Here is a 24,630-nt window from a genome sequence, read left to right on the forward strand (position 1 = left end):
CTTTCTCCCTCGCAGCGCCCCGCCCGCCCGCGGCTCCCCAGCCCCAGGCCGGGAGGTAGGAAGGCGCCGGCGGGAGTCGGGGATCCAGCTTTGGGGTGTGTGAGTTGGGGTGGGAAGCTACGCGTTCTGAGTTGCGGTGTTGGTGGGACCGTCTCTGAATTGCTTGCCGCCCTCTTTTTGCCCGGGGGCCCGAGTTTGCGCTTGCGACCGAGTCTTAGCGAGGTGTTTGGAACTTTCGCCGGAGTTGGGTGTCTGGTGATGGGTCTGAGTTTGGGATTGTGCACTCGCGAGTGGGTGAGGGCTGGGGACTTTGGCGGGTGTGTCTGGGGTGTGTGAGTGTGTGCGGCGGTGTGGGTTTGAGGTGAGAAAGGACCCTGTGCGTGTTTCTGACCGAGTTGGTTTCTCTGTGTCATTTGTGGACGCCTGGTCCTCCTAATGGAGAAAGGAGGCCACCGGGGTGGCCTAGGGCTCGCTACAGTGCTTTCTGGATCTTCAATCTTGCTTCTTCGGAAGTTTGGGGCCTGGGGCGGGAAATTTGTGGGGACCTTTCTTACCCGGCTCCTCCGTCCCTTTGTCTGGCCACATGGGGGAGAGCTGGGCTGGGATTTTGGCCTACGAGGGTCCTGAACGCCTCGGCGCCACTGGGCTCGGCCTGGGGTCTTTGTCTGGACCTGGGCTCCAGGGTCTGAGGGAGGAGGGGGATGGGAGCCTGGACTCTGGGGTCCTGGGAAAGCTGTGGGAGACGTGGAGCCGCCTGGGAGGCGGGATCTGACTGTATTGGAAAAAGTTTTCCCCTGTTCCTGGCCTCCGGAAAGTCACTGGGAACTTGAGTTGGATCCGAGCCCACGGCGCAGGGGGAGGGGAGGGAAGGGGCGGGGCCGACGGCCAGAGGGGGAGGCGCCCTCGCCAGCCAGCCCCTCCCCTGATGGGGGTTGTGGGAAACTGGGGGAGGGGACGCCTGGGCCCTTTGTTCTGGCTCTCCTGATGTCAGGGCGCCCCTGCCCCTCAGTTTGTGGTTCTGTGGGTCTTTCCTGGTCTGGGCTTGAGTTTCTGCTCTGAGTCTCTGTCCCTCCTTTTTCTGGATCTCTGTCCCTTTCTCTCTGGGTCTCTGTCCCCCTCTCTCTGGACACCCCCCCCCCCACCGCAGTCCTCCTAGGGTCTGGGCCCCTCCTCCTTCTTTTCTAGCAGCTGCTGTTCACATCCTAGCACCTGTTCTTGGGGTGGGACTGAGAAGATCTCATCCACACCCCCCCTTCCCTGCAACTAGGCCCTGACTCCTGTCTTCTTTAAACCAGTAATTCATACCCAAAGAAAGGTTTGGGCCTCATGGGCCCTAGGCATGATTCTGGGGTCTTCAAGATTTCACCACAACCCAGGCTCACCTGGAAACACAGAGGACACTCTCACCCTAAGCCGCCCCCAGAAATCCAGCCCCCTCCTGCAGGACCTAGGAGCCTTGGCCCCCAGCATCCTGCTTTCCTCTGATCCAGAAATCCAGCACCCCCACTCCTCCCTCAGACCCAGCAATCTGAACTCCCAGCCCCCACGCCCTGAAGTCTCTCCGGGGGCAGAGGTGGAGGGGTTGGGGAATCTTGCTGAGCTCTGTGTTCCTCCAGGCCCAAATGGGGGAACCCCGGGCTGGGGCCCCCCTGGAAGATGGCAGTGGCTGGACGGGAAGTGAGGAAGGAAGTGAGGAGGGCACCGGCGGCAGCGAGGGGGCTGGGGGAGATGGGGGTCCAGACGCAGAAGGTGTGTGGAGCCCAGACATCGAACAGAGCTTCCAGGAGGCCCTGGCCATCTACCCGCCATGTGGCCGGCGGAAAATCATCCTGTCTGATGAAGGCAAGATGTATGGTGAGTCTGCCCCTCTCTTTGGCCCTGTCGCCCACTGATTAGGACTCAGTAGGAGCCGGCATCGCTATTGGCATAGATGAGGAAACTGAGGCATGGAAGGGTTAAGAGGTTTGCCTAAGGTCACAGAACTGGTGGAGCTGGGATTTGAACCCAGGCGGTCGAGCTCCTCTCCCTTAGAGCTGAGAAGATCTGCAGCCCAGTGGCTTGCAGACCTCTGGCAAGTGTTGCTTCTCTCTTCCTCCCTGGTGTCCTGTGTGTTGGGGAGTCCCGCAAACCTCTGATTCTGTCCCATCTTTGATTCTTCAGGTCGGAATGAACTGATTGCCCGCTACATCAAGCTGAGAACAGGGAAGACCCGGACTCGCAAACAGGTCTCAGGACTGACTTGTGGGGCTCTCTGTGGGGCAGGCTTGTCTTCTCGGGGCCATCCTGTGGGCGTGCTCAGGTTCAAGGAGGATCTGGTTCTGTCTTGTTGGCACCTCTGAGAGTATGCTCTCCTGTGCCTGTTTTGGTCTGGATCTCTGACCAGTTGTATTAGAATCAGAGAGTAAGATAGAGAGACTGAAAGACCCAAAGAGAGAAGGCGATGAAGGGTAAGGAGACCCGGATTTGCTGGGTCTGGGGAAGATCGGTAGTGTTATTGAGAAGAGACTAGCCTCTGTGGACACATGTGTGTTGGCATGTGCCTGGGATAGCTAGCATGTTCTGTGTGTTTGTCATCTTTCACATTCCGGGAGTTCTGGGGGCCACCTGGAGGGTGGGATGGGAGAGGAGATTCAAGGGGTGAGTAGGTGTGGCCTGAATCTGCTTCTCTGTCACTTCCCCCCAGGTCTCTAGTCACATCCAGGTTCTGGCTCGAAGGAAATCAAGGGAGATCCAGTCCAAGCTCAAGGTAGGGACCAGGGCAGACACCCAGAGAGAGGGGGACAGAGACCCAGAGAGGGGGACTGAGATCCAGAGTGGGGGGAGGGGGGGACAGAGACCCAGAGAGAGGAGGACTGAGATCCAGAGAGAGGGGGACAGAGATCCAGAGAGAGGGGGACAGAGACCCAGAGAGAAGGGGCCAGAGACCCAGAGAGGGGGACAGAGATCCAGAGGAGAGGTCAACAGAAATCCAGAGTAAGGGGGACAGGAAGACCCAGAGTGGGTAACAGAGAACCAGAGATGGGGCCAGAGTCCCACGGAGAGGTAGGCAGAATGAGGAAGTAGAGATCCGAGGTGAGGGGTTACTGGCCTGACAAGCGGGTGAGGAAGAGATTCTTAGAGAGAGGGGGCCAGAGATGCAGCTCAGGACAGGCAAGAAGGTTTGGGTGTCGGGCCTCTCCTCTGGCTACTGCTGTCTTCCCTCCCTCCCTCTCCTCCTCCTCCTCTTCCTCCTCCTGGTGTCCTTCCTTCCCCCTCTTGTGCCAGGAGGCTCTCCTCTTCATCTCTTTCTGGTTCATTTCCCCATCTTTCAGCCTCCGCCTGCCCTGCCTGTCGTTTCCATGTCCAGAAATCCTCATTTTGTTTGGAAATGTTCACATCCTTTTTTCTTCATCCATTGGATTTCTGGTTCCCTCTTGGCCTGAGACCCTCATTTTCTTCTCATCTGGGTGTGGGGTCTTTTCTGCCTCTTCCTTTGGATTTTGGATTTGGGAACTATGACTTCCTGTTCCTTTTATTTTTTCTTTCTTTTTTGGTACCCAGAAGCCTCCCCCTGCTTTATCTCCAGGTCTAACAAACCTTCACTTCTGGTCTTTTCTGGACCTTATGGTCCTGTCTCTGTCCTGTCTGGGCTAGGACATGTTCACTGCCTGCCTATTCATCCCCTCTGGGCCTGAACTTCCCACTTCCTGTTACCTACATATCCGGAAATCTTCCCTTCCAGCTCTTTTTTGACCTAGAAACCCTGATATTGTATACTGTCTTTTATTCTGGGTATAGGAACCCCTTTTGCCCTCTTGGTCTGGGCCCCTGCACTAACTGTTCCTTATACATCCTTGCTCTCCTTACCTCCCCTTTTTTCAGCTCAGGGTGGTGGAATTGTAGGGGTTGGGAGGGCAGGAAGGTGAGAATCCAGGCCTCACTTCCTAAGTCATGTTTTTTTTCCTCCCTTGGCACCCTCCCCCACCCCCACGGGCAGGCCTTGAATGTGGTAAGTCCCCCTGCCCATCCTCCCACCCGCTTCTTTACCCCAGAAATTCCTGAGGGGACCAGGAGGGGCAGGGGGGCTGTAGAAAGAAGGATGTGTGTCCTCCCCCAAACCTTTGCTTGACTCCCTAGCTCTGCATCTCCCCATGCTTGCCCTCCCTGGCGTCGATGTACCCCTCCTGTGTCGACTGGGATTCCCCGTTAACACAGACCCCTGACTTCTTTTCCAGGACCAGGTCTCCAAGGACAAGGCTTTCCAGACCATGGCCACCATGTCGTCAGCCCAGCTCATCTCAGCACCTTCCCTGCAGGCCAAACTGGGTCCTGCTGGTCCCCAGGTGGCTGAGTGATTATGGGGCTTACACCTGGAGGGGTGGGGCTGTGTTTTGACAGGGCACTGACTGATGTCCCCCCCCCCCTTCTTTGTCTCTTTTCCAGGCTTCTGAGCTTTTCCAGTTTTGGTCAGGGGGCTCTGGCCCCCCCTGGAATGTTCCAGAGTGAGTACTTCCTGTTCTGGCTCAGCACCCCCACATCCCCTGTTCCCTCTGCACAGACCTTTCTTACCCCACTTTCTAGCTCCCAGCTTCCTCATGGACATGGATTCTGTAGCTCTCTGGATTTGAATCCCAGAGAGGAGGCTGGGGTGAGGGTCTGGAGAGAAAGATGAGGCCCGAGCTGGGATACTGGGGGGGCGGGTGTGGGAAGCAGGGATGAGAGAGTCAAGAGACGGTGCCTCCTTCTTTTTGAAGGAGTGAGGAGGTAAGGGCAGGGCCCAGGGTCTGTGGTGACTGGGGTTGGTGGAAGTCCAGAGACGGGTGACCTTGGGGAGGAGCAGGTTTAGGGGAAGAAAGGAGTTCAGTGTTGGACTGGATGAATGTGCGGGAGCTAGGAGGATGTCCATGGGGATGATGGCATCCCCGTGAGATTGGCTGGGCTGCAGAAGCTCACGGAAAGGCTTGTTCTCATCCCGTAGAGGTGTTCTTGGGCCTGCGGGGAGGGCAGGTATCTTCTTTCAGGGTCAAAAGGAAGAAAATGGGTCCCTGAGGTGCATGGGAATGTCCATTTCAGCTCTGAGAGAATCCTGAGGGTCATAGAATGTGTTTGCTGCCTAGAAAAATAGAAACAGGCTCCAGAGACTCATAGGAAGGGCAGTTTTCAGTCCAGAGAGGAGCTAGTGGATCCAGGCAGGGTGTTGGTAGGGCAGTGTGGCCACAGAACAGTGAGGAGTGGTGTTGAGGGTGTTGCCAGAGAGAGTGAAGTGATATGCTGTATCCAGGCTCCAGGGAGAGACGACATGTCCCCAGTGAGGTGCTGGGAGCCAGGAAAGGGTCAGAACAAATCCTCCCTGCAGGTTTGCAGGGAGAGGGTTGAGCTGGAAGGAGAGTAGTTCCACAGTGAGGTCCCACTTTTAGGGGAGCTGATAGTCAAATAGGGGAGACGGATGTTAAATCATCACCTGTCTAAAATTGACGGATTTTAAATCATCACCTGACAAAATTGAAGAGTATGTGATGTGGTGTGAAGAACTGCAACAGGTTCTGGGTTGAAGGAGAGAGTTCTGGGGGTTTCTGTGAGGAGGTAATGTTGAAAGCAGAATAGAACTTAGCCAGGTAAAGAATGGGGGTTGGGAATATTTTAGGCAGTGAAAACAGCATGTGCCAAGGCCCTGAGGTAGGAAAATTTGGTGAGTTCCAGGAAATGAGAGAAGGTATTCTGGCACCGGCCAGTCAGTTGAATGTTTAGTGAGCACTTATTAAGTGCCTGGTACTCTGCTTAGTCGGGACACGGCATTAAACAAGTAAGCCTGGATCCCTGCCTTCATGGAGCTTCCATATTTGGAGCAGGGAGGAGACCGACAATAAACATGTAAACAAACATTCACAAGAAAGGAATAAATGTGAAAAATAAAACAAAATGTATGTGCCCTATTTAGACAGAGGTTAAGGGGGATCCCTGGATGGCTCAGTGGTTGAGCACCTGCCTTTGGCCCAGGGCATGATCTTGGAGTCCCGGGGATTGAGTCCTGCATCAGGCTCCCCGCAGGGAGCCTGCTTCTCCCTCTGCCTGTGTCTCTGCCTCTCTCTCTCTCTCTGTGTCTCTCATGAATAAATAAATAAAATCTTAAAAAAAAAATAGAGGTTAAGAAAGGCCTGTCTGAGGAGGTGGTGTTTGGCCAGCAGCCCTGATAACAAGAAATCAACTCAGGATAGGGTCCTGGAGTTTAGATTTCAGAATTGGGATGCTGAGTATTAGGGCAAGGCCCCCGGGAGTGGAGGTCTGAAGGTTCCTAGAGTTTGTGTCTTTCTAATTCTGGTTTTTTGACTCCTTTTTTTTTTTTATTTTAAATTTTAATTTTTTAAAAGACTTTATTGATTTTTAAAGATTTGATTGTATTTTACCTTATTTTTATTTATGTATTTATTTGAGAGCGAGAGAGAGAGGAAGAATATCTTAGGCAGACTCGTCACTGAGCACTGTGTCTGATGTGGGGCTTTATCCCATGACCCATGAAATCACAACCTGAGCAGAAATCAAGAGTTGGACGTTTAGCTGACTGAGCCACCTAGGTACCCCTTAAGATTTTATTTTTAGGGTGCTTGGGTGGCTCAGTCGGTTAAGTGTCTGTTTTCAGCTCAGGTCATGATCCCAGGGTCCTGGGATGGAGTCCCACATTCGGGTCCCTGCTCAATAGGGAGTCTGCTTCTCCTTCCATCCCTCCCCTGTGCTCGTGCTTGCTCTCTTTCTCTCTTTCTCTCAAATAAATAAATTAAATTAAACTTAAAAAGTCTTTTAAAAAAAGATTTTATTTTTAAGTAATCTTTATCTACATCATTCATGGGGCTCGAGCCCAGAAACCTGAGATCAAGACTCTCATGCTCTAGGGACTGAGCCAGCCAGGTACCCCTGGTCTTTTGACTCTTGACCTCTTCCTGACCTCTGACCCCAAGTGTTATCTCCATGGCCTCTGACCTTTCAGTCTCAATCATCTCCTTAGCTACCCATAGGTGATTGGCCTCTTGAGCTGTGCTGTCCGATAGCGTGGTCACGGGCCACATGCCATTACTGAATTTTAAGTCAGTTAAAACTAAAATAAAAATTCGGTCCCTTTGGCACTCTAGCCACATTCGTGCTCAGTGTCACGTGTCATGTGCTGAGTAGCAACTTGTGGCCAGTGTCTACTGTACTGGGCAGGACAGATAATAAGACATGTCCATCATTGCAGGAAGCTGCATTGGACAGAATCTAAATTGGACATTTAGATTCTGCTGTGCTGCTTCCCCACCCTGAACTTGGGACTGATGTCCCATCTCTCCTGACCCTTGGTGACCATTCATCCTCCTCTTTCTCCACATTGCCTATTTGTGTTTTCCCCCCCACCTCTAAGATCCTGTTGCTTTTCTCTTTCCACCGTGTTGGTGAGAGGCACCAAAATACCATCAACATGACCACAGGCTTTGGAGTTGGGGAGTGGCTTGGATTTGAGCCCAGGCTCTGCTGTGCCCCAGCTCTGTGGCTGTGTGAGGCTCAGTTTCCTCCTCCACAAAATGGGAAGAGTGGTAATTGCACTGAACCTCTGAGGCTGTGAGGATTTGATGAACTCTTGCACATTACGTGCTTGCATAGGGTTTGGCTTGTGGTGGCCCTTAGTAAACATTAGCTGGTACAGTTATCTTTCTACCTCGCTGACCCCCAGCTTCCTTTCTCCTCCCTTAGTGTGAAGCCATTCTCACAGACACCGTTCTTGTCACTGACCCCCCCATCTACTGACCTCCCAGGTAAGAGTCTGCTCTGCACCTTCCTCATCTCCCCTCTCTCCTCAACCCCAACTGCCTTTCCTTCACCTTCCATGAATCAGGGCATGCATTTCTACAGAGGCCCAGATCTGAGGCAAGGCTTGTAGAGATATGGGAAGATGAATGATAGCATTTGGAGTGGTTAGGACCATAGCCTCTGAATTTAGACACACTGGGTTTGTGTTCTGCCATTTGCTATCCTAAAGGACACTGGGAAAGTATATCAATCAAGATTCTTTCAGCTGCAAGTGGCAGAATCTCAAAAGGAATTTATTGGTCTAGGTAACTGATGTTTCAAGAGTGGCTGGATGGCTTCAGGCATGGCTGGATCCAGGGGGCTCGATGGTAGTGTCAGATTTGCTTGGTTCTGCTTTCCCCTGTGGTGTGTGGTGGCTTCATTCTCAGCAGGCCATGCTGATGTGGTTCTAAGAACTCACATTGGTGAAAGAGTACCTTCAGATTCCACAGATTCATCAATTTGCAGTGCTTTTGGCTGCAAGTAACAGAATGCCCAAATTAATAGTGCCTTAAATAATAAAGGCTTTAGTGATTTCACATGACAAAAGGTCTGGAGGTGGGGTGCTCCTATACTGGCTCAGCAGCTTGGCATTATCGGGACTGGCATTTCTATAGGTCCCTTGGCCTCTTTCTTATTGTCCCAAGATGGCTGTTGTGATTCCAGGCATCATGTCTCAAGCAGGACTTGGCCAGGGCCAAAAGCTTTGTCCTCCCAAAGTTCTGTCTTTTTCATTCAGGAAGAAACTCCTTCTCAGAAGCCCCTCAGCAGATTTTCCCTAACGTCTCATTGGCCAGGACTGTGTCACATGGCCATCTCTAGTTGCAAGGGAGGCTGGGAAAGTGAGTATTTAGCTTTTTTAGCTTCTAAGCGGAGGCAGGCAAGAGAGAAGAGTACTTGATGTATTTTACACATGTTAGCAATTTTTATTGTTCCTTTTTTTTCTCTCTCTAGGGTACGAGCCTCCCCAAGCCCTGTCACCCCCTGCCCTTCCCCCACCTGCCCCATCACCCCCAGCCTGGCAGGCTCGGGCCCTGGGCACTGCCCGGTTGCAGCTGGTGGAGTTCTCAGCCTTTGTGGAACCGCCCGATGCAGTTGATTCTGTGAGTGCAATTTTAGAAGAGTCCCTGTTGGGGCAGGGGCGATGCGGGGAGGGGGGTTTGAAATATAAGGGTGATAGGAAGGGAAAGAATAAAGCAGTGGTTCTCAAACTTAAGCTTGTGTCAGAATAACATGGGGGGCTTGTTGAAACCTTCAAATTCTGATTCAGTAGATCTGGTGTGGGGCTTGAGAATTTGCATTTCTAACATTCTCCCAGGCGGTGTTGATGCTGCTGGTCTGGGGACCATGCTTTGAGAACTGCTAGCGTGGAGGAACTGGATGGTCCTGGGGTCACGGTTGGGAAGGTCAGAGAAACTCCCCAGGTCATTGCTTGTTAATTCAGCAGCCATTTTTGAGGGCCTACTGTGCCAGGCTTTGTGGTGGATACTGGGAACCTGGAAAAGCAGATCTTTTTTTTTTTTTTTTTTAAAGATTTTATTTATTCATGAGAGATAGAGAGAGAGAGAGGCAGAGACAGAGACATAGGCAGAGGGAGAAGCAGGGCCCCTGTGGGGAGCCTGATGTGGGACTCCTTCCCAGAACCTCAGGATCACGACCTGAGCCAAAGACAGATGCTCAACCACTGAGCCACCAGTGGCCCCTGGAAAAGCAGATCTTGTTTCTAGGCTTGAGCTTTTCCTGGTCTAGGATGAAGACAGATGTCATATTAGTCCCGGTGGGCTGATGACTGTTAGAAGAAATAATCCTAACCCTCAGGGAATGAACAAATGTTACTCATGTAACATTTCAGTGTAGGGGTTTAGTAGGACCCTTCCACACAGTGATTCCAGGAATTCAGGCTCCTTCCATTTTGTGGTTCTGACGTTTTTCTAGGGCTTCAGAATCTGCTGCTGGGTTCCCTGCATCTGGCCAGCAGATGGTGGAATGGAGAGACTCAAGAAGTGTGCAGGAGTTTTTATGGGTTTGGCTTGGAAGTGGCAACTATCAGGTTTTGCTCACATCCCATTGGCCAGAATTTAGTCATGTGGCCATACCTAACTGCAAAGGACTCTGGGAAGTGTAGTTTAGCTGTGTGAAAAGGAATTGGGGAGTTTGTGAACGCCTAGCAGTCTCTGCCACAGCTACATAAACACCAATTGCTATGTATGGTGGTCTTATAAAACCCAACTTGAAACCCTCCCATCTCACTTGGAGCAAAGGTAAAGTCCTCTCAGTTACCCACAAGGCTCTGCATTATCTGACCAGCATTCCTGCTCTATCCTCACCTCCTGCCCTTATACTCTTGCCCACTCTGCTCTGGTCACACTGGACTCCATGCACTTTCTCAAGCGCACCAGGCCAACTCCTGCCTCAGGGCTTTTGTATCTGCTATTCTTGCCACCTGAAATATGTTTCCTCAGATACCACCACTGTCTTTCCATTCATTTAGGCTTTTGCTTATCTTTTCAGATTGTCTTTCCCAGACCAATTTATGGAAAATACTGGCTGCCGTCACTCTCAACCCCTTTACTATTGTTCTTTGGGATTTTTTTTTATAGCATTCATCACTCTGAAATTTATATTGGCCATGGATTGGTTTTTAAAATTTTCTGTCTTTGCCAGTAGACTCTATGAGAACTCCATGAGGCCAGGGACTTTGCCTTGTAGCCTTAGGACCCAGAATAGTGCCCGCACACAGTAGGTCTCTTAATAGATGTCTATTGGACAATGAGTATGTGCTGGGATAGGGGAAGTTCAAGTTTTTGTGGGTGTACAGAAGAGTCATTTTGCCTGGAAAATTAGTGAAGGCTTCCCTGAGATGACAACGTTTGGGTTGGGCTTTGAGGGTCATATAGGAGTTTGCCATGCACAGAACTTTATGTTCCAGGTATAGAGATGAAAACAGCGTGAAGTTTTCAGGGAAACAAATAATTGAATAAGGTGGGAGCTGATGAGGCTACAGATAGGTGGGCAGGTGCTGGTTCTGGAGGAGCTGGCATTGCCAACCTGAGGGATCCAGATTTTCTCCTGAGGCTGATGGGGAACTCTAGAAAAGAGAGGTGATTGTGAATCATCTGATTGTGATCAAGTGAGGCTTCCAGGAAGAGTCAGATTTGCATAGACTTGGGCCTTGGAAGATGGAGGGAGGATATGTAATGAAAGAAAAGATGGGGAAGGTATGAGGATTTCAGAATATGGACAAGAAGTGATAAGAATGGGGACAGATAGGGAGTCTTGATGTGGGCTCTGTGGATTCCTTCCATCCATCCATCCATTGACTGAACATTTGGGAGGTCCTATACTGAATATAGGACCAGGCTGAGGGGGTGTGGGCTATGTCCTGGGTGCTCTGGGGAGCCACAGGAAGATTGTGAGCAGGAGAGGTCCACAGTTAGTGCTGAGGGTCTGTGAAGGATGACCTGGAGAGTAGAGATTGGAGGCTGGGAGGCCAGGGAGGAGGCTGGGGAGAGATGGAGAGGACAGGGCTGTGGGGATGGAGAGCAGGGGACAGGACTTGGGGACTGTGGTACTATGGGGCAGAAGGGAGTGGTGACAAGTGCTTGGGAGTCAGGCTCCATGTCTGGGTGGACAGTGTGAAACAGCTAGTGGGAATTGGGTGCAGTGAGTACCAGGGGTCCAGCCCATCTCCCACTCCTCACCCATGGCCCACCCTTCTCAGTACCAGAGGCACCTGTTTGTACACATCAGCCAGCACTGCCCCAGCCCTGGCGCGCCCCCCCTCGAGAGTGTGGACGTCCGGCAGATCTATGACAAGTTCCCAGAGAAAAAGGGTGGCCTTCGGGAGCTGTACGATCGCGGGCCCCCTCATGCCTTCTTCCTGGTCAAGTTCTGGGTGAGTTCGGCCACCAAAACAAAGTGCTCACAGATCACGTGACCTCCCATCTAAGGCCTGTGGCTCTAAGGGAGACCAGCTCCTCAGGGTCAGAGTGTCAGCTCCTCCATGCAATAAGGAACACCAAGGAGTTTTACCCCAAGGCAGGATGGATAGGAGCAGTACACATGTAGGGATAGGACTTGGACCTCCCCAGATCCCACTAGACTTTGCCACAACTAGTCATATATGGTGCAGATTGCCTTGCAACATTTCAGACTTCCCTGCGTCCCACCCAGCCACATGAAACCTTATTGCTAAGGAATAGCTCTCATCTCTTATCAAATAGAGGCATGGAATTTGGTCTCTGAAGAGAACATAGTGCCACCAGATCTTGATAGAGAAATGTCTGGCCTTGAGAAAGTGACTGAAGGACCTGGGAGGGGCTCTGTGAAAGCATTTATTTAACAATCATTTATTGAGCACCTACTGTATTACAGGCTCTATGCCAAGTGCCATGTGTATAATTGTGAATAAGAGGATCCATCTTGGGTTTTTCTTAGGCCCATTTGATTGAGTGTCAACTACAGTGGCTGATGCTGTAGGAGTCCAATAAATGTTATGAATGTTTAGGGGGTGTTAACTCTTGTTAACCAGAGCTGTGGCATGATCTAGAGTCTGAGAAGGAAGGCTGCCGAGGGCTTGAAATTTATTGGCTTTGCTGGGCCCGTCAACCATGGTTATAAAGTGTTCGTTTTTTCTTTTTCTTTTTTTTTTTTTTTTTTTTTAAGATTTTATTTATTAATGAGAGACACAGAGATAGGCAGAGAAATAGGCAGAGGGAGAAGCAGGCTCCCTACGGGGGACTTGATGCAGGACTTGATCCCAGGACCCCAGGATCACTACCTAAGCCAAAGGCAGACGCTTAACCCCTTCAGGCCCCTTTCCTTGGGACTAGCCACTTGCCTTAGCAACCAGGGTCGTGAAAAGAGAAGAAAGTTGAATTCTAGGGCCCCTTTGTTGGGGGAGGGTTGTTACTGGACTGAGAGGGTCAGTACCACTTTAGCGAGCCAGCCTTCTCCAGTACTTATGGAAGAATGAGTGTTTTCCAGAAACAGGCCCATGGAGAGGTGGAGAGGAGAAAGACAGGTGGGCAATTGCAGGGCTATGGGGAACCAGGCCATGGATCAGAGTTCCCACTTTAGAGGAGTCCCCACTATTTATAAGGAATGCCCTCTCCAACCTACCTGTGCCTCCCCATTTCCCAGGCGGACCTCAACTGGGGCCCGAGTGGCGAGGAGGTAGGGACCAGTGGCAGCAGCGGTGGCTTCTATGGAGTGAGCAGCCAGTATGAGAGCCTGGAGCACATGACCCTCACCTGTTCCTCCAAGGTCTGCTCCTTTGGCAAGCAGGTGGTGGAGAAGGTGGAGGTGAGGCTGGAGGGGTGGAGCTCTGGGCAGGTGAGCGCCCAGCCAGCTGCCACTTTGGGGGTGCAGACTAAAGGATGAAAGCCACAAGGGCTCCTGCACGTGTGGTGGGGTGGGGAGTGTTCTATCCTTTTTAGTGGTTTAATTAATGCATGGGCTGAGAGCTGATATTGAATTCCAAAGTCACATGTCGGGGTTATTTTGAGGGTTCAAAGGTAATGTGTGGTACATAGATTTATAGTCACTAAAATGGGCAAGGAGGTTCAGGGGTCACACTTAGGGATTGCTCAGAGCTTGAGGGGTCTTGAACTCAGAGGTTGTATAGAGTTTGGAGATCTAGTGGAGGGGTCTTTCGAGGGTGTGAGGGTATCTGAGGGCCTGGAGGTCAGAGCAGTTCAGAGGTCTTTGAGGGTTCAGAGCACAGTTTTGAGAGGCTGGAGGGGTCCATGGTTTGCAGGCTCAGGGATCCCAAGTTGCATATCCATGGGTGCAGGTCTCCTCTCTGCTCACCAGGGATGAGGCCACGGGGGATGATGGCAGTGGGGAGTGGGTGTGGCATCAGAGAGGGACAGAGTGCCTGGGGCATCCCTTGTGTCTCAGTCACTGTCCTCCCCACTCTGCGTATCCCCTCCCGGTTCAGACGGAGCGTGCCCAGCTGGAGGACGGGAGGTTTGTGTACCGCCTGCTGCGCTCACCCATGTGTGAGTACCTGGTGAATTTCTTGCACAAACTGCGACAGCTGCCTGAGCGCTATATGATGAACAGCGTCCTGGAGAACTTCACCATCCTCCAGGTGAGGCACTGGGGGCCGAGCAGGGCAGCTGAAGTGGTGGGAAGTGCCCACGACATCCTCTCAGCCCTGGGACCCTTTCACCTGGGAAACTGACACAGGGGAAGCCCACAATTGAGCCTTTGCTAAGGGGACCCCTTTGCCCAGGGAACTGATATGGTGGGGACTCCACAGCACTCTCATTTAGGGGGATCCTCCCCTCAGTGGGGAAACTGATTTGGAGGACATCCCATGGTGGATCCTCAGTTTAAGGGACCCCCCTCATAGGGAACCTAACCTTAGCCCAGGGAACATGATATGGTGGGATCCCCTTTAACTTTGGTTAACTTTGAAGATTTTATTTATTTATTTGAGAAAGAGAGAGAGAGAGCTGGAGGGAGAGGGAGAAACAATCTATAGTAGACTCTGCACTGAGCAGAGCCTGATGTGGGGCTCGATCTCACGACCCTGAGATCATGACCTGAACCGAAACCAAGAGTTGGGACGCTTAACCGACTAAGCCACCAGGTGCCCCTACTTTGGTTAACTTTGATCTGCCATCTGATGTGAGGCCCCTCACTGCCAACACTCAAATGGGGAAACAGATATGCTTGGTGTTGCCTCTACCTAGGGAATGTGATATGGTGGGGACCTCTTTCCCAGGTATTCCATGGGCACCCTGCTCCCCCTTTTTTTTTGCATAAGCCCTTTCTCTTGGCCTCTTTGGCAGGTGGTGACAAACAGAGACACCCAGGAGCTGCTGCTCTGCACCGCCTACGTCTTTGAGGTCTCCACCAGTGAGCGAGGGGCCCAGCACCACATTTACCGTCTGGTCAGGGACTGAAAGGGGACCCCAAAAGTGGCACACTCCCCCCCCCCCCCCCCGGAATACCCACCTCCCAGGAAGGACCTCCAGCTTTCTTCATGCTTGTTTGGGGAGGGGGCTGCTCCGTGTTAGAGGGGACCTTAAAGCTGGGTGGTGAGTTGAAAAGATGGATCCTGATATTGGGACCTCACAGTGGTGTCTGAAAGGACAGATCACTCCAGAGCATCAGGGACTGGGGACAGGAGTGAGACAACCCCGAGGTACAGCACTGGTTTCTCAGTCTCTAACAGGTGCCCCCCCCCCCCCCCAACTTGGTTCTGGATGTTTTGGAGGGCCTTAGATATGTCGGTTTGTCCCTCTGTTTTTCAGCAATCCCCTCCCCCTTTCCCAACCTGCCTCTCCTTACCATCCCCACCACCACCCTGTGATCAAATATTGAAGGTTAACCCTTTGTGCAGGAGCAGAGCCAGGTGGGCCCTGGAAATATTTTTTTTTAATATAACAAGAGATATTTATAAGTGGGTATTAGGGTCGTGACTTTCTCTCAGCAGGGCAAGCAGTGGGGTGAGGCTTTTAAATCTCACCCTCTCCTCAATAAGACGTGGGCTATAATACTGTGTTGCCTCCCCTCACCCGCAAAGTGTGTTGGTTTGTGTTTTGACAGAGGATAAAACTATTTTACCAAAACGCAGGGGATTTATTTGGGGTTTGGGCGAAAAATAATCCTGTGGGAGGTGGTAAGCCAACAGATGAGTCAAGGAAATGAGGTATCTTTGGGGGCAGGAAGCTGGTGGCCGGAAGCCCCAGGTCCCGCGGGAGAGGTGACAGCAGCTGGGCAGGCAGATATCTGGGTCCCCGGGGAAATGAGGAGGTAGAGGACTCAATGGCTGGGGCGAACTGGGGATTGAACAAATATTTACAGACCACAGGGAAGCCCCTAGGGCACTTGAAGGGGCGGGGCCTAGCGGTACCGAGCAAGCCGGTCGTAGACTTGGTCCATGTTTCTGCACAGGAATATCGAGAGCGTCATGAAGCTGAGCTATAGAGAAAGGAGACCTGGTCAGAGAGGTCCACCGGGTGCCGGCGAGGGGGATGGGGGTAGGGATGGTGGGGGTCCCGAGAGGAGAATAAAAGAGGTGGCGCTGGGGTAGGGGGAAGAAAATTCAGCGCGGAGACTTGGGCGGGGTGGGGTCGTAGGAGGGGCGGAGAAGGGTGGTGCTAGAGGGGGAGCTCCGCCAGGTTGTGAAAGATGGCATCAGGGATGGGAATTTGGGGCCTTGGTAGGGGTATGCTACCAAAGTTGCGGGGGAGTAGGGATGATGGAAAGATGGGAATAATGTGGGGTAGGGCGTATCCAGCTGCGTCTAGCGCAGTCTTAGAGCCTGGGAAGGAGTGAGACCCAGAGCTAGCCCAGGGTACTTTATTCCGGAGGCTCTTCTGTCTCCCCCTCTGCCTCGGTCGCTAATTCCGCCTCGACCTCCACCTCCGCGCCCGCGCTCCCGGTCTCAGGTTGTTCCTCATCTTGATCCCAAAGCGGCCAGGGCCCCAGGGTCATGGGCAGCTTGCCCTGCGGGGACTTGTCCCCCCAGTTGGGACAGGCATCAGCCATGCCCCAGCCACCCCACAGACCGCCGCTACGCCCGCTGCTGCTCAGCACACCACAGCGCCCGCCGCCGCCATCAGCACTCGGGCCAGGCCCGGGGCTCGAACCACAGGCGCCCAGCACCTGCAGCTGGCGTTCCCGGCGGAGCGCCCTGCGCAGTAGTAGCAGGCTCAGCCCTGCCACACTCACCTGCAGGGAAAGGGGACGGGTGTTGTGGCTAAAGGCGGGGGGACTACCCCAAGGAGGGCCAATGGGAGCTTCGCAAGGGCGGGCGGGAACGCCTACTTCCTGCGTGCATCCAATCAGGACACGCAGAGGGTAGGTCGGCCTCGTGCCGGTGGAGAGGCAGGAGAGCCTGGATTGGCTGACGCTCTGTCACGCAGGCACCACCTTTCCCGGAGAATGGGAGGACGCGCAGTTTGGGGTGGGGCCATCTAGGGATTGTATGGCCGGCCAGTCGCGAGTGGGGGCGGGACCAAATTACCTCAAGTAGACCGACGCCCAGACAAATGCCCACTATGGAGATGAGGTTGTTGTGCAACCACTTCTGGAGGTTTTGCGCGCAGCCCTGGGGGTGTGGGGGGAGAGGTTAAAAGTACAGTTCTTTGTGGGTTTCGCCCTCAAACCTGTGCCCACTGTTCTCAGTCCAGCCCTCAACTACTCTTTCAGGCACCGCCCCGCATCCCTAGTGAGTAGGGTTTTCTAGTCTCTCCACCTCACTCGGTCCCAGCCTCCTTTCACTCAGGCCTTTTTTAGGCCGGGTCTCTACGAACGACACCCTCCAGACGTACGCTTTCTCGTAGCCCCACCCCGTGGACCCAGCCCACGCCCTGTGGCTCCGCCTCTTGGAGGAAGCACGCCTCTACCCAGGCCCTGCCCCCTTGCAGGCCCCGCCCCTTTCCAGAGGTCTCCAAACCCTCCCCACCTCGCTGTAGATATTGCTGTCTGCGGGAACCCCGCAAAGGTCTGTGCTGTGGCGGGGCCGCGCCTGTGGTCCGAGCCGGCTGAACTGGGGGAAGGAGAGCTTCTCGAAGATTGCGGAGTCGTTGGTCGCCGATGAATTATAGCAGGAGCAGGGCACGCGATGCACGTCCGACGCGTTGCTGCTGAGGCTGGGGATGCCGAACCAGTCCCGGGGAGAGTTCCAGCCGCAGCAGCGCAGCTAGAAGAAGCACGGGAGTCAGAGGGGCGGGGGCTCGGTGATATGTATGAGGTCGTGTTGGGGAGCAGAGGGCCAAGTATTGGGCGCAGGGCGGGGCGGACGCCGGGGCTAGGCTTGGGGACCTTAGGGGAACTTTGGGGTTGGGAGAGAGGAATCGGGGGCAACCTGCGGCTGTGGGAGGAGCTGCAGAATCACGCTGCGGACCGAAGACTGGGTGGGCAGTGCATTTCAGCCTCAGGCAGGGGACATGCAGCTGGGAGGGCAGGGCCACGTGAATGACCGGGGAGTGGAGTCTCACGTGGGCCGGGGCCCGTGGGGACCAGAGTCACTAAGGATTAGAGGGTGGGGTCACACTAGGGCCTTGGGGCTGAGGACGGAGTCTCGTCGGGACGGAAAGCGGAGCCTCTCCAGGATCTGGAGTCGTTATGTTATTTTCTGTTGGTGAGGCCACGTTGTGCTGGCCGGAGGTGGGGTGGGTGGGGCAAGGTTACCTCGGGGTCCGGGAACTGAGAGCCCCCAGCTTCGTCGGGGCAGAGCCTGCCGGGCAGGGCGCGGAGCTACGCCAGAGTCCCAGAGCTGGTGGGAGGGATTCGCGCTCCCGCAAGTGGGTACCGCACGCACCTGAAACTGCACGTAGTCCCAGCTCTCCTCCGCGGCCGACTCCTCCGGTCGCGAGTGGTAGTTTTGGATCGTCTCCATCACGATGTCCTTCACCCTCCGCTCCAGCTAAGAGGCCAAGAGTGAGGCTGGATCACCACCCGCTTCCCCACCCCCATTTGCCCCTACCCACTCAAGGCACTCCCGGGCTTTCTCAGTCCCAAGGGGTCCCTGAGCGGCCTTAAGTAGCTCTCGATTTCTCGCTGAATGGCTACCTATGTCTCTGTTCCTCAAAATCTCTGCCTGGTTTTATCACCTGTCTTTCAATTCCGCCCCCGCTCTCTCCCAGGCTCTCTCTTTAGGTCTCTCTTTTGGAGTCTCCTTTTTCTCCGCCTATTTTTTCTGTCTTTTTTTTACCCCTGTTAGTTTCCCTTTGGATCTCTGTCTCGTGCTATGTCTGTCTTCTTCCGTACGTGTTGTGGTCTTCCTTTGACTCTCCTTGTCCCTATCTTCCTTTTTTTTTTTTTTTTTTTTAATTTATTTATGATAGTCACACAGAGAGAGAGAGAGAGAGGCAGAGACACAGGCAGAGGGAGAAAGCAGGCTCCATGCACCGGGACCCCGACGTGGGATTCGATCCCGGGTCTCCAGGATCGCGCCCTGGGCCAAAGGCAGGCGCCAAACCGCTGCGCCACCCAGGGATCCCCCTATCTTCCTTTGTATCTGTGTTCCTGTGTCTCTCCATCTTCCTCTGCCTGTCACTGTTATTTCTCTTTGTCCATGTCAGCTCGTGTCTGCGTTTGTTTCTTTCTTCTTCTTCTTTTTTTTTTTTTTAGATTTTCATTTTTTAAAAAGATTTTATTTATTCATGAGAGACACAGGGAGAGAGGCTGAGACACAAGAAGAGGGAGAAGCCGGCTCCTCACAGGGAGCCCAACGTGGGACTTGATCCAGAGATTCCGGGATCATGCCCTGAGTAGAAGGCCGATGCTCAACCACTGAGCCACCCAGGTGTCCCTTTTTTTAGATTTTTAAAAATTTATTTATTCATGAGAGACACAGAAACAGAGGCAGAGACATAGGCAGAGGAAGAAGCAGGCTCCCTGCGGGGAGCCTGATAGGGGACTCCATCCCAGGACCCCGGGATCAGGCCCTGAGCCAAAGGCATAAGCTCAACCACTGAGCCACCCAGGTACCCTGCCTTTGTTTCTTTCTCTGCACCTCCCCCCAATAAATTTTGGGGAAGTGTGGGGAGGGGAAGCCAAGCTCACCCGCATCCGCTGAGTGGAGATGAGTATTCCAAGGGTGATCTGCGTGGCAAACAGGAGCAGCAGTACCCCAAAATACTGGGGGACAGAGTGGACAGGTCAAGTTGAGCACCCTCCCAGGGTGCAGAGGGCTCTACTTGAGGGGAGATGTGGGCAGGACACTCACCAGCCCCAGGAGGCAGCGGAGCTCCTTCAGAGCCCCCACACAGCCCAGGAGGGCAAGACCCATAGTGAGAATTCCTGAGATCGCCAGGGCCTTGGACCAGATCTGCAGGGGTATGAAGGACAAACCTGGGGAAGGTAAGAGGCAGTGACATTGGGCTCGGTGCACACAGCTCAGGGGAGCCCCCTTCTCCACCCACACTCAACTGGGGATCAGTATTGTGGGGGGGGGAGGCTCTTTCTCTGGGTGTCTGTCCCTGCCACATGTTCCTCTCTGTTCCTCTCTTTCTGAGATTCTCTCTCTTCCTCTCTGTCCCTCTGGGTCTCTAGCTCCCCCACCGCCCTCTCTAGGTCTCTGTTTTCTCTCTGGATCTCTCTTGATTTCTCCCTGGTCACGGTTTCTCCCTCTTGTTCTTTCGGTCTCTCTTTTCTCCTTCAGCTCCTCCTCGCCCCCTATAGTTTCGGCTCCATTACTTGATCTGTGGCATTGGAGCAGTCACAAAAACCTCCCTGAGGGCAATGGGAGGATATCTGTTCCCTAGGGTTATTTTAAGAGACACATGGGAGGCATGTGTTTGACACAGTGCTCAACACAGGGCAAACACTCATTAAATACCATTATTCCATTATTACTTTCCTATTATTAGTCTTATATCTACTCTTCTACTTCCTTGCTGTGTGACATCCAGTAAGTGACATCCCCTCTCTGAACCTCAAGAGAGTGGAAAGTTTGTGGGAGGACCTGATAAGCATCAGCACAAGATCTATAGCATCAGCACAAGATCTACAGCCCACCGGAGGAAGTGCCTGAGAAATGGTTATTACCATTTTTATTATCATCCCTACGCACAACTCAATTGCCAGAGGAAGACCCTGAGGCTAAGAGCAGTGGCAACCTGTGAAGCAGAGCCTGGGACCCTGGGAGCCCGGGGAGGTCACTCAGGGGCAGGCCGGGTCACACTTGGTCCAAGAGGCCCTCCCTGATGGCCCCGGCCCCCTCACCTACAAAGGACACGAAGCTGGTCTTGTCAATGAGTATCCAGATGCCAAAGCAGAAAATAAGGCTGCCTAGGACCTGGTGGGAGGAGATGGGAATATGGAGGTGGGCAAGGGGGTGGTGGGGGATATGTCTGGTTGGGTGGCTGCGGTTGGGTGGCTGCGGGTGGCTGCAGCACGGGCTGGGGGCTGGGCTGGGCAGCCATGTGGCAACTCACGAAGAAGAAGAGGTTGAAAACGAAGAGGAGGTACTTGATGAGGCTGAGGCAGCTGTCCTGGGCCGACATCTTCGCCTAGAGGGGTGAGCAGCCAGTGGGAGGGACAGAAGAGAAGAGGTGTTGGTCCCGGAGGAGACAAGCAGAAAGACAGAGACTGTGAGAGAGAGGGAGAAAGGAAGAACCCAGAGAAAGAGGAAGTTCTAGGGCTGGAGCCCCACCCCCTCCCTCTAGAGGCAAGGTGGCTTTGTCTGTCTGCCACCCCCCTCCACCCCCATCTCCCCAGTCTCCCCCATCTCCCCCACCTGCCCCACTGGGACAAACACCAGTACCTGTGGGGCCTTGGAATTTGTGGGCACCAAGGACATGCTGGGTAGTCCCTCCCAGATCTCCATGGCTCAGGCTGGGGGACCCACAAAGACTCCTGATCTCCTCGCACCCACCTACTGTGGGCACCAGGACCCCAGGCCAGCCCTGGGCAGCAGCCGACCTCACAGACACTCTGACCTCACTGCCTGCTCAGCTCTGCCATCTCTGCATCCCTCTCTGTCCCCCTCTTCCCAGCCCTCAGTTTCCTTTCCTCCCTTCTCTGAGTCTCTGTCCCCTTCTCTCTGGTCTCTGTCCACCTCCCTTCCCTGACTCCCAAACCCCCTACATCTATCTCCTCCTCTGGCGTTCTGGCCCCTTCTCTCTGCATGCCATTCCTTTCTCTGTTTATGCCTCACCCCGCACCTTGTCATGGCCCCTCTCTCAGAGTCTGTATCCTGTTCCTGGCAACCAGTGTAGACCGCGGTGCTCCCATATGCCAGGGCAGGGGCTGGGCACCTGGGGGAAGTGAAAGTGCTGCAGTGCCCCAATGGGAAGGTCCCTGGGAGTAAGGGGGGTGGCGGGGCAGTGCCAAAATATGCATAGAGGAAGCTGAGCCTCAAGCAGTACTTCCTGCATCTGCTCTGGGGCCCCAAGAAGTGGAGCCTGGGGAGGAGTCAGGATTGACCCCGGGACCTTGGCAGTTAGATCTAGATCTGCAGTGTTTGGTTGTCTCCAGCCTGGAGCTGCACAGCCAGCAGCCTCTGAAGTCTCCCCTGTTGTCCAATGGTCTCCACTCTCATCAAATCAGAGTTCCACGTTTGGGGGTGTTCCTATCATCCTGACATCCACCCTGGCCCTGGAAAACCAAAGCCTCTTAGAGACCCAGAACCCCCTCTTTCTGAGAGCTCTCATCCATCGTTATTTTTTTTAAGTCTCCAAATGCAATTTGTTTTCTTATTAATGTCATCAAAAATCAGTTCATATTAATAGTATTCTGACTTTTGGTTCTGAACTTTCTTTTTCTCTTTCCAATGTTATTGAGGAATAATTGACAATTATAATTGTATATATTTCAAGTGTATGATATGATGATTTGATGTACATATACATTGTGGAAAGATTACCAAGCTCAAGATAAACATGTTCATCATGGGACATAGTTATTCTTTTATTTTTATTTTTATTTTTTTGTCACGAGAATCCATAATAGATATGGTACACAATATCTTTCTGGTACACAATACTGAATTATTAATTATAGTTGCCATGCTGTACATTAGATCCTCAGAATGTATTCGTCTTTTAACTGAAAGTCTGTGGCCTATGACCCACATCTCCTTGTTTCCCCTACTCCCCATCCCCTGAAGCAACCATTCTACTGTTTCTATGAAACTGGCTTTTTTTTTTTTTTAAGATTCCATATTTATTTATTTAAGATTTTATTTATCTATTTGAGAGAGACAGAGATAGAGAGAGCAGGAGCAGGGAGGAGAGGGAGAAACAGGCTCCCCACTGAGCAGAGAGCCTAACTTGGGGCTTGATCCCAGGACCTCAGGATCCTGACCTGAGCCAAGGGCAGATGCTTAATGGACTGAGTCACCCAGGCGCCCCTAAGATTCCATCTTTCTTTCTTTCTTTCTTTCTTTCTTTCTTTCTTTCTTTCTTTCTTTCTTGATTTATTTATTCATGATAGGCAGAGACATAGGAGGACAGAGAAGCAGGCTTCATGCCGGGAGCCCGACGCGGGACTCGATCCCAGGACTCCAGGATCGCGCCCTGGACCAAAGGCAGGCGCCAAACTGCTGAGCCACCCAGGGATCCCCTCTTTCTTTTTCTTTTTAATTAAATTAAATTAAATTAATTACTTTATTTTTAAGATTTTTATTTATTTATTCATGAGAACACAGAGAGAGGGGAGAGAGAGAGAGACACAGGCAGAGGGAGAAGCAGGCTCCATGCAGGGAGCCCGACGTGTGACTCGATCCGGGGTCCCCAGGATCACGACCCGGGCCGAAGGCGGCGCCAAACCGCTGAGCCACCCAGGGATCCCCTTTCTTTCTTTCTTTCTTTCTTTCTTTCTTTCTTTCTTTCTTTCTTTCTTTCTTTCTTTCTTTCTTTCTCTCTCTCTCTCTCTCTCTCTCTCTTTCTTTCTTTCTTTCTTTCTTTCTTCTTTCTTCTTTCTCTTTCATTTTTAGATTTTATTTACTTTTTCATAAGAGACACACAGTGAGAGGCAGAGACATAGGCAGATGGAGAAGCAGGCTTCCTGAGGGGAGCCTGATGGCGGGACTCAATCTCAGGACCCTGGGGTCATACCCCGAGCCAAAAGCAGATGCTTAACCATTGAGCAACCCTGGTGCCCAAGATTTCACATTTAAATGATACTGTGCAGTATTTATCTTTCTGTGTCTGGTTAATTTCACTTAGCAGAATGCCCTCCAGTTTCCTCCGTGTTGCAAAGGCGAGGATTTCCTTCTTTATCACAGCTGAATAATATTCCTGTGTGTGTGTGTGTGTGTGTGTGTGTGTGTATCTCACCTTTTTTTAAGTCCATTCATTTTTTAAAGGACAGTTGGGGGGGATCCCTGGGTGGCTCAGCGGTTTAGCGCCTGCCTTCCGCCCAGGGCTGATCCTGGAGTCCCGGGATCGAGTCTTGCGTTGAACTCCCTGCATGGAGCCTGCTTCTCCCTCTTGTGTCTCTGCCTTGTGTCTCTGCCTCTCTCCCTCTCTATCATGAATAAATAAATAAAACCTTTTTTTTTAAAAAAGGACAGTTGGACCCTCAATATCTTGGTAGTGATGAATAATGCTGCAATGAACATGAATGTGCAGATAGCTCTTTGCAATATTAATTTCCTTTGGATATATACCCATGAGTGGGATTGCTAGATCATGTAGTAGTTCTATTTTTAGTTTTTTGAGGATGTTTTCCATAGTAGCTTTACCAGTGTATATTCCCACAATTGTGCACAATGAGTCTCTTTTTCTCCATATCCTCAGGAATATTTGATATCTCTTATCTTTTTTAATAATAGCCATCCTAACAGATGTGTGGTGATATTTCACTGAGGTTTCAGTTTGCATTTTCCTGATAATGAATGATGTTCAGCACCTTTTCTTTTTTCTCTTATTTTTTTTTAAAGATTTTATTTATTCATTCATGACAGACAGAGAGAGAAAGAGGCAGAGACACAGGCAGAGGGAGAAGCAGGGAGCCCAATGCGGGACTCAATCCCGGGACTCCAGGATCATGTCCTGGGCCTAAGGCAGGCGCAAAACCGCTGAGCCACCCAGGGATCTCCTGTTCAGCATCTTTTCATGTATTTATTGGCCATTTGTATGTCTTCTTCAAAAAAATGACTATTCAAGTCTTTTGCACATTTAAAAAATATTTATTTGAGGGATCCCTGGGTGGCGCAGCGGTTTGGCGCCTGCCTTTGGCCCAGGGCACGATCCTGGAGACCCGGGATCGAATCCCACGTCGGGCTCCCGGTGCATGGAGCCTGCTTCTCCCTCTGCCTGTGTCTCTGCTTCTCTCTCTCTCTCTCTGTGTGACTATCATAAATAAATTAAAAAAAAGGGGATCCCTGGGTGGCGCAGCGGTTTGGCGCCTGCCTTTGGCCCAGGG

General features: G+C 52.3%; 2 protein-coding genes across 8 annotated transcripts; one reads left to right on the forward strand and one right to left on the reverse strand.

Moving 5' to 3' along the window:
• The first annotated feature begins 1 nt into the window (after nucleotide 1).
• TEAD2 (TEA domain transcription factor 2) lies at nucleotides 2–15,377 on the forward strand. Of its 4 annotated transcripts, none has more exons than XM_041745210.1 (13): nucleotides 2–55; nucleotides 1,617–1,854; nucleotides 2,161–2,225; nucleotides 2,684–2,746; nucleotides 3,977–3,988; nucleotides 4,215–4,322; nucleotides 4,423–4,481; nucleotides 7,699–7,760; nucleotides 8,749–8,897; nucleotides 11,516–11,689; nucleotides 12,937–13,098; nucleotides 13,736–13,888; nucleotides 14,595–15,377. In XM_041745210.1, the coding sequence occupies exons 2-13, from the start codon at nucleotides 1,623–1,625 to the stop codon at nucleotides 14,706–14,708; spliced, it is 1,353 nt and encodes a 450-aa protein (XP_041601144.1). In that variant the 5' UTR covers nucleotides 2–55; nucleotides 1,617–1,622; the 3' UTR covers nucleotides 14,709–15,377. The 4 variants fall into 4 exon arrangements, with proteins under 4 accessions (XP_041601144.1, XP_041601148.1, XP_041601147.1 ...); XM_041745214.1 differs by having other exon boundaries at nucleotides 12,937–13,059; XM_041745211.1 differs by having other exon boundaries at nucleotides 29–95.
• A 152-nt stretch (nucleotides 15,378–15,529) lies between these two features.
• On the reverse strand, nucleotides 15,530–21,775 carry CD37 (CD37 molecule). Of its 4 annotated transcripts, XM_041745215.1 has the most exons (10): nucleotides 21,426–21,484; nucleotides 21,026–21,096; nucleotides 20,697–20,771; nucleotides 20,485–20,557; nucleotides 19,487–19,611; nucleotides 19,324–19,398; nucleotides 18,077–18,181; nucleotides 17,219–17,455; nucleotides 16,778–16,861; nucleotides 15,530–15,729 (listed from the first exon to the last, which is right to left on the reverse strand). In XM_041745215.1, the coding sequence occupies exons 2-10, from the start codon at nucleotides 21,086–21,088 to the stop codon at nucleotides 15,652–15,654; spliced, it is 915 nt and encodes a 304-aa protein (XP_041601149.1). In that variant the 5' UTR covers nucleotides 21,089–21,096; nucleotides 21,426–21,484; the 3' UTR covers nucleotides 15,530–15,651. The 4 variants fall into 4 exon arrangements, with proteins under 4 accessions (XP_041601149.1, XP_041601152.1, XP_041601150.1 ...); XM_041745218.1 differs by lacking the exon at nucleotides 21,026–21,096 and having other exon boundaries at nucleotides 21,426–21,775; XM_041745216.1 differs by lacking the exon at nucleotides 21,026–21,096 and having other exon boundaries at nucleotides 21,419–21,492.
• Nucleotides 21,776–24,630: the final 2,855 nt, after the last annotated feature.

This window comes from Vulpes lagopus, chromosome 2 (assembly GCF_018345385.1).
Source record: "Vulpes lagopus strain Blue_001 chromosome 2, ASM1834538v1, whole genome shotgun sequence".
NCBI lineage: Eukaryota > Metazoa > Chordata > Mammalia > Carnivora > Canidae > Vulpes > Vulpes lagopus.

Coding starts and splice junctions, on each gene's coding strand:
- TEAD2 (XM_041745210.1), top strand. CDS start 1,623: ATGGGGGAACCCCGGGCTGGGGCCCCCCTGGAAGATGGCAGTGGCTGG. Junction 4,482..7,698: donor CCCCCCTGGAATGTTCCAGA/GTGAGTACTTCC, acceptor CTCCTCCCTTAG/TGTGAAGCCATTCTCACAGA. Junction 7,761..8,748: donor CCCATCTACTGACCTCCCAG/GTAAGAGTCTGC, acceptor TTCTCTCTCTAG/GGTACGAGCCTCCCCAAGCC.
- CD37 (XM_041745215.1), bottom strand. CDS start 21,088: ATGGAGATCTGGGAGGGACTACCCAGCATGTCCTTGGTGCCCACAAAT. Junction 19,399..19,486: donor TCCGCTGCCTCCTGGGGCTG/GTGAGTGTCCTG, acceptor TCTGTCCCCCAG/TATTTTGGGGTACTGCTGCT. Junction 17,456..18,076: donor GGGACTACGTGCAGTTTCAG/GTGCGTGCGGTA, acceptor TGCTTCTTCTAG/CTGCGCTGCTGCGGCTGGAA.